A 9,105-nucleotide genomic window follows, 5' to 3' on the forward strand; every position below is an offset into this window, starting at 1 on the left:
CGAAAGCTGGAAATTTCCACTCACACCAAATGGAAAGCTACATATCTTACTCCTTCAGGAGGATTACAAGTTACGATTTGGGATATGGTTTTGCAATACGCTACAATCATCCATACAATAAAAAATTAGTTTGAAGATGAGTAAGCATTCTTCGAATTTAATTATCAACAAGAAAATCAACTCAAAGAGGAGAAAATTATAAACTTCTGTCCAAGCCAATTAGAGCGCTCTAAAGCCATAATCACATAGAAGATTTTTCGATAACAAGAGTTCATTTGATTCTTGAATGGTGGTACATATCGTCTATAGGTTAAGGGAAGGGAGCATGTCCTCAACAACAATGACTCCGGCTAGTGTTTTACAGGGAGAGGGAAGAAGTTTTAGGTAAGCATGTGAAGGTTAATGGGGAATGGATGGTAGGTTACCTTCTTGTAGGTTGTAGCGACAACGTACGGAGGGTGGTGGTTACAAATGGTTGCCGGAGACTCAACATATAAAGGGAAGAGAAATAAGAGATGTGGTTTGACGACACTATTGGTGTGTAGAGGAGATTAGGGTTTTCAACATGTAGAAGGTAAGATCGTAAGTTATGACCGGACGTACGTGTATATTTTGGTCAAGGTGACATGATCAAAAAGATTTAAAGGTAGAAAAATTAGGATTGAAATTCAATTAAAAATCCTAATTGTTTCATCGGTGAATTAAAAGTTTTCTTTTATTAATATTTAAAGATAATCCGATATATATTTAATAGTTAAACAGACCATGAAAAACATTATTGGTTGAAGCACTATGAAACTGGTTTTTATGGCACGAGGTTCGTTAAAATTCACATGACATTCACGTGCACGACAAGTTACAGAGGTGGCAAAATCAGTTTTTAATTGACGAACAGACAAAGATATTATTTATAAGTATAAGGTATATAATTAATAAAAAGATCAGAAATTCAGAATCAGAAAAAAAAACACTAATAATAACAGCATGTGAAGTATTCATTCAAAGAAGCGGTCCATAGTAACTACCATGAACCTCTCCCACGCTATATAAATTCTCCACAATCCATAAATACACAATTAACCAGATTAGAAATTACATACTAATACATCATTACCTGTGAAGAAACACCGACACTGTAAAAACCAACTGCTCAAACTTGCCGAACTGAAACAAATCTCCGGCGACATTTGTATCCTTTGAACGGCGACCGACGAGTAAATAAATTAATCTAACAAATTCAATTAACAAGCCCTAAGAGGCTTTCCACACAGACAATCATTGTAAGTAAACGACGACGCTTCAAGGTGGTCGAACCACGAACCCGCCGGAATCGCCCCACACAGATGGTTATGGCTCAGATCAAGATGTCCGACATACGACGCTGATGCTATCGATTCCGGAATTGGACCTTTCAGGTTATTATACGATAAATCCATCACCATGAAGTAAGATCTAGGTCCGAATGCGTTCGGGATGCTTCCTTCAATGCCGTTTTTGCTAAGGTTCAGAATGCTAATGCCAGAGTTCATCAACGACGTTGGTAATTGACCGGAAATCATGTTTCCATCGAGATTCAACGTCGCCAGCACCTTCATTTTTCCAAGCGCTTCAGGAATCGGTCCAGAGATCCGGTTTAACGAGAGATCGAGATCTGAGAGACGATAGATGTAGGAAATGGTGTTCGGAATCTGTCCGGAGATCTGGTTGTTGCTAAGCAAAGCACGACTGAGCATCCTCAGCTTACCGATGTTGATCGGTATAGTTCCTGAGATCAAGTTGTTTCGTAGGTCCAAATGCATCAACGAAGTTAGATTTGCAATCGACCTCGGGATCCTTCCAGTGATTTTGTTATCCGCCAGGTTTAAAACCGTCAGAAGGCTGAGTTTGCCGATATCGGAAGGGATTTCGCCGGAGATTTGGTTTCCGACGAGATCTAGGTGACGGAGGAACGGCAAAGTGGTAATGCAGGAAGGTATAGTACCGGAAATACCCTTCCAATCGGCGATAACTACATTCGATAACCTCTCCAACTTACATAATTCCGGCGAGACTGAACCGGTCATGTACCCGGTCCGCTTCGCCTTCTGAAAAATCGGATCCTCGGACTCTCCACGAAGCGCTATATCCGCAACCCGTTTAGTAGTCGGGTCGCAAGTAACGCCGTACCATTTGCTACAACAGTCGTTGCCCTTCCACGAGTCGAAAATGCCCAAATAAGGTTCGTGTAAAGCAGCTTTGAAGGCCAACAAAGCTGCCCTATCTGACGGCGGGCAGGCATTCACCGTTACACTGACGGCGAGTACCAAAACAGCTGTAAACCACCACCGGAAGCTACCCATTTTTTCACTCTCTATTTTTTTCACACCCACACACTTTCACAATGCACTATGTGTTGTTTGGTTGTTTTAGCTTTGACGTGACAAAACGACGACGTGCATGTACTGGAAGTCTGGAACTAAGAATACCAGGTTTTAAGTGGAGGTGAAGAGAGTAAGGGCGGGATGGGGTTAATATAGTAATGGTGGAGAAGTGAATTGACGGATTTGCCCCTCACGTGCGCGGAGTAGTTAAGGACTTAAGGGGTAAACAGGTCAACGTGGGTAGAGGATAAGACGAATATCGAGATTGAGATATGATTTTAATTTTTAACGAAATAAGGAAGGCTAGAGCCAAAACACGTGGCGGGTATTAAGTCCAGTAATACGGGTATAAAGGTGTATTTGGATTGTTTTTAAAATAATTTTTGTCTTTTAATTTATTTAAAAAGTTAAAAAATAATTAAAAGATCTTTGGATAAATGCAAAAAATCTTTTAAAATAATTTTTTATATAGATGAAAAAGTTAGTGTTTCAAAAGTCATAAAATCCTATCTTTTTCTGACTTTTGGGAGTTTTTAACATGAAAAGATTTTACTCTAAAAACAAATACAAACACATTTTAAAGACTATTTTTTGGAAAAAGTCCCTAGCAAAAAAATCATTTTTGTAAAAAGAATTTTAACATCAAAAAGTAATCCCAAACACCCCAAATTTGATAAATTCGACTTAATTTCAAACTATAAATATTTTCTGATGAAGATTAAAAATATGATCTTAAAATTTTGATGATTTTCAAAGTTCGAAACTATGTTTGTTTTAAAGTTTTATTTTAACACCAAAAGTAAATAATGATAAACTGCAGGTTGCTCGTGTATGAGTTTCCATCCAATCAAGAATAAGATGGTTAAGCGAGCTTCTCATGACCCAAACATTTGGTACTATAATCAAGTAGGAAGGTGGTGGGATTTAGCTTTTCATTCTCATATTATGTTTGTGGATTTGATCAATTAAGTGGACAATGTTAAGTTAAATACACATCAAAGAAAATGTTTAGATGTAGTCATTCTCACTACTTTTTGGGTCCTTTTGAATTTTGCAAAATAGCACTTTGTTTTGAAACAATCAAGTTGGAGAAGGTAGGGCTTTCTGATAAGATTGTTCCCAATTTTAATTTTTTGATCTAGATCAGTAATGCAAAAACCGTAAGATGAATAGGGCTGATTGATTATGCAACCATGCTTGCCTATTTCCAATATGTTTACTTAACTAGTACTTAGCTAGTGTTTTAATAAAATTACTCCATTCGATAAAAATAACAATTCAATTTGAACAATGAATAACTATACGAGGGTTTATCATAATTAATCAAACGTAGCATACAATAAAAGACACAAACTGGTTTGATAGAATCATCATTTCAGTAAATAAAGACAAATAGTAATCCGATCAATAAATAAATTTATGTGGATTCATTATATTGTGACATGTTTTCGGGTTTAATCATACAATTTTATTTTGTTGTAAAAATACCATCAATCTTTGGATAAATGTTCTATAGCAACCACTATGACGTGTAAAATCCGATCAAACACGTAATTTTTGTTCTACAAAAACCACCAATGTTTTTAAAAAGTTCCATCCCAACCATTATTTTTTTTTTTGTTAATATATCAATTTATGATTTTTTTATCTATAAACAGACAACTATATTGATATATGTTGATGCTAAACGGTAAAGTTTGTTTTTTTTAAAACCATTTGGTTTTGATTTTTATGATTTAGTATAAGTTTTTTTGGTAGAAAAACCATTTGATTTTGGTTTATATAATTTAGTTTTAGTAAAAAAAACTTAATATTTTTTAGATTGTATTATAGAAAAGGTGTATGTGATTGTATGAAAGTTGCATTTCCATACTTATTTATATAAACCAAATTTTACAGTTTGTTTTTTCAACAGAAAAAAACCTAAATCGAATGATTTTCAACCAAAAAAATATAATTAAATCATAGAAACTAAAATCATATAAATTTTCAACCTAAAAAAGCTTAAACTATATCATAAAAGCCAAAATCGAATTGTTTTAAAAAAAAAAGAAATTTGTCAACATATATCGATACATTTGTCTATTTATATAGGACAAAAGAGTATAAATTTTGATATAGTAATTCATTCGATAAAAATCAGCACTATGGTTTAGGGTAATTTGTACGTTCGGTCCCTTACTTAATATTTTAACTCGGAAGGTCCTTACTGTTTGTTTTTGTTACGCTTTTGGTCCATATCTTACCTAAAAATATTATTTTGCCATGATTTTTTAATTTATTTAAACAATACACTCCAACCCCACCCCCCTCATCTTACCTTACCTATCTCATAATTTTTCCCTAATTAAATAATAGTCTTTTTAAGTAAAATAGAGACCAAGCGCGTAACAAAAACAAACTGTAGGGACCAAGTGTGTAACAAAAACAAACAGTGGGGACCTTCCGAGTTAAAAAAATAAGTTAGGGACTAAGCGTGCAAATTACCCCAAACCATAGGGACCATTCGTGTGATTTACTCAAAAATAAAAGCAAAAAACCAATAATGGTAGCAATAAAACTTTTATCTAAAAATAATTTGGTTCTTTAGCATAAATGAACCAACCTATTTTTGTTATTAACCCTTATTCATAATCAATAAATAGTAACAGCTTTTTGAAACTTAACCAATTATATTAAAACTAGCAAGCAACTAAACAAAATTACAACAAAAAAATAACTTTAATTGAGATTTTACTTTTTAAGACGCATCAGTATGGCTGCTAACGTTTGATCTTGTGAACCCTATAAAAATGATTGTAGGACAAATCTATCAAATAAAACATATTTTCTAGATTTTGTGTAATTCGAAAGTAAAAGCATTTTGAAAAGCTCACATAACACATAAAGTCAAAAAAATGACTGTATGAAAGTATATCAGGTGCGCTTTCTTCAATAGGTTGATCCTCCTAAAGAATCCAATATCTAGCAAAAGAAAAGTTGGGATTTGGAACGTCCCACCAACTAATTTAGTGCAAGAAGCAAATAAGTGATCGATAAACTCGATGTCTGCATCGCACTAGGAGCACATGATAGATTTAGATTCAACCCCCTAACATTTAGTTGGTAAATGATTTAAGCCAACTCTCCACCACATAATATTAAAGGAAAATGATTTACGATCCCAACGAAGTTTCCAAACCATTCGAAAAACCTCAATCATATTTTGTATGTTTCAAAAAACCCAACGAACTTAACCTTTTGTCTAAAAAAGCTCAACTAAGTTAAACTTTTGTTCAATTCTATGAAAGTCAAATGAAAGAAACAAATGACGTGGCTTATTCCCATATCGGGAAAATGATTTGTTAGACCAATGAAGTTTCCAAACCGTTCAAATAACTCCAATCATGTTTTGTCTGTTAAAAAAAAACCTAACAAACTCAAACAAAACATAATTTGAGTTTTTTTGAACGGTTTGGAACTTCGTTGGGTTTTTTTAGACAAAAGTTTAAGTTCGTTTGGTTTTTTTAAACAGATAAAACATAATTGAAGTTTTATGAATGGTTTGTAAACTTCGTTGAGCTTGTAAGTCATTTTCCTTAATATTAACTTTGAAAGGCACCAAATCATTGCAATGCATATAATCATCTCTTGTAGCTAGAGTGTACAATTCAACAACATGCTTTGCAAAAGCTACACATAAATTACTAGACACGGTGCTTTTTAACCTTCTAACTTTTAGCGTTTGACAAAACGCTACCAGCTACACGCTACTCACTATCAATTAGTTTTGTCAAGCATGCTCTTTGCCATATGTTCTTTATGTCATAACTTCATCTTATAATAATAAAAAAAATCATGTTTTGTTGTACTTGAGCCCCGGGTTCTATGTAGGGAATATTAGGGTTTGTGGTGGAGATTTGGATATCAACTTGGATCGTGATATCACTTTCTGAACTGATGTTTCTACCCTATGTCTGGGTTACAAGAAATTCAGCCTAAGAAAATCCAAGTAGGCACTTACGTCTCTAGGCACAAAAAACGTAAGCCAATATGCTAAAGGGTTCTGTGAATGTGTGATGAAAACGAGAGCTAAAGAACGTAACACCCTTCTGTATAAAAAGAGCCGTTTATATATTAAACAAGATTAGGGTTTCATTAGGGTTGGGCCGTCATTAGTTGCATTGGAAGCAAGTAATATTAATCCGGATTAGGGTTACCAAAACTAATGAGTTTCGTTAGTTTTACCATAATCACCCTAAAGAAATTGAGTTTTCCATTATGTTCCCACATGCAAAATTCGTTGAGGTTTTGGGGCGCTTCCCCTTGACCCCAGCCAGGGGCTCTGCCCCTTGGATCCCGCTAGGGGCGCTGCCCCCAGACCCTCGACTAGTCGTTGAACCGGCTTCTAATTCGATCTTATACATGCGTGCACTCCGCACTACTCCATACATATATTAGAGTACAAATTATGAAGCCCCTTAGCTCACATGTTAGTTCCAGTTACTTAAAATAACATGATGACACTAAAATCACCAACATTCTATAGTCTTAAACATGAGCCGTTGCACATACAAAATCACTACTAGAACGAAATTAGTACCCAAGACCAGGACCATATAATACTTATCAGTTCGATACTCGTTTCCTACAAACTCTAAATTTCGGCTTTGGATGTGATTACACTACCGAGCTCACATGTAGTACGACATATTGGAATTTAACGTGATATATGTTGAGATCGACTTTGTTGATAGACAATGATATATCTTAATATTCAACATAAGAATCAATCATTATCTAAAATTAGAAAATCTTATTAAAGTTATACGAGAGAATAATAGTGTGATTAATTAGAAGATATGGTTTCAGTTTGATTCTCTGAATGAGGGGAATAGTCATTTGCGGTGGTGTGATAGTTGATGGCGAAAGAACGTCTTATGTATTGATTGAATGCTCAATGCTCCACCACCACATCATGGGTGTCATAGGAAATGGGGTCTTTGCATTTACCACTATGTTGGATCAAGGGCAAATTTGTCCACTCCTTCTATGTGGGACCCACTATGGGCCTGCTATCAAGAGTAACGTGTCAAGACAGGTAATACCAGTAATTTTTTTTTTTTCATAAATGTCATATATTCCTACATCTATCAAAATAATAATTCAGGTACAAACATATAAAAAGCTATACATCTAAATCAAACACATTAAATCTCATGTGACGAAAATAACTTGTAAACATATATCAAATATGTTTAATAATATCAGCGTTAATATTATCTCAATAGTCAATTCATAAAACTTGCCAAACATTTGATTTTAATATATGAAATATAAATGGGTACCTGTAGCAACTAGTTATTATTTTGAAATAATTAAAAGTAATTATAAAGCGCAAGGAGCATAAACTAAAAAAAATAAAAATAGAATAACACTGAGTAAAAAATAAATTAGGTTAGTAACTTTAAATTTCAACAAAACTACAAAAACTTGTACCGAATATAACTAGTAGAAAATTTTGAAATTATTAACTTTAATTTATTTATTTACGTTTAACATTACAATATAACAACGCTTTTACCATTTTTCATTTTGTTAGCTTTAAAGTTTTTCTTATCAAACTATGTGAAATCTTTTATAATATAATGCAGGAAACAGGGGTGAATTTTTAAAAGGAGATACTTGAGACAATGACAGATTGCTCTGTTGAAGTTAGAAACTAGAGTCAAAAGGTGACAGGGAGTAACATGCAAATTCTGGGAGATGAGGACATAACACAAGATCCTCTGAGGTGGAGTTGAAAACTATATATATTTTCTTTCAAAATAATATCTCAGTTTGGTTTCTTATTTTAATTAAATAATATCTAATAACTTTTTGTTATGATATTTGAGTATTTGACCCATGTTCTTCTGAATATTTTAAGACACACCTCATAATCTTACTTCTAAAAATAGAAAGAAAATAAGTTATATCGGCATGTCAGAAACTCTTTGATGATCGGTTAGGCTCATTTTCCTTCTTTTATAAGTTGATGAAACTTTTGAATGAAAGATCATTTATTGGTTAAGCTTGTCGGATTTGAATCTGAAATCACCCAATTTGAGTGTGTTTAACTTCAAATAATGGCTACTATCGCTATTAAAAGAACAAATCAGACTTACCACAAAGTCTCACAACCTCATAGACAACTTAAATAATAAATCCGGGATGGACTGTGGATTATCAATTCTTTTTATAAATTTGAGATGTGACTACTTTCATATGTAACAACATACTAAATATGTTAAATCATTGTGCAAGAAAAAGAACAACTATTAAGAGATTTTTTGGGAAGGTTTCTTCAAAGGCATATATGAAGATCATATCGGTAGATATAAATCAAATTGGACGGTCCTAGGTATCTACCTGATGGTTTTTAAAAAATAATTAGAAGATAATTGGAACGGATCCCAATCAGTTCCAACTCTTTATGAATCGGGATCAAAATTAATCATAAAGATTTCAATTCCAAAACTGGTAATCCCATACTGTTCTGGTTCCAAAAATGGTACCATGTTCAAAGTTCATCCCTGATTTGATGGGTTAAAAGACAATAGTCGTTCCATTCCCATAACTGACGGTTCCAAATCAGTTCCAGTTTCAAAAGACGGATACATGGTCCCGATGCTCACATCTATCGTTGGGTTAAAAGGACGAAAGTATTAGTGATATATCTTATCACTAATTATTTCTATTTGTTACATTTATCTTGTAATTATAT

The 9,105-nt window shown here is 33.7% G+C and overlaps 1 protein-coding gene across 1 annotated transcript; it reads right to left on the reverse strand.

Moving 5' to 3' along the window:
* Positions 1–971: 971 nt before the first annotated feature.
* On the reverse strand, positions 972–2,494 carry LOC145093813 (uncharacterized). Its single transcript, XM_079032071.1, has one exon. It carries the CDS (start codon positions 2,337–2,339, stop codon positions 1,242–1,244), a length of 1,098 nt encoding a protein of 365 aa, XP_078888197.1. The 5' UTR covers positions 2,340–2,494; the 3' UTR covers positions 972–1,241.
* Positions 2,495–9,105: the final 6,611 nt, after the last annotated feature.

Source organism: Lactuca serriola, chromosome 1, assembly GCF_051521515.1.
Source record: "Lactuca serriola cultivar US96UC23 chromosome 1, Lser_US96UC23_V15, whole genome shotgun sequence".
Taxonomy (NCBI): Eukaryota; Viridiplantae; Streptophyta; class Magnoliopsida; order Asterales; family Asteraceae; genus Lactuca; species Lactuca serriola.

Coding starts and splice junctions, on each gene's coding strand:
- LOC145093813 (XM_079032071.1), bottom strand. CDS start 2,339: ATGGGTAGCTTCCGGTGGTGGTTTACAGCTGTTTTGGTACTCGCCGTC.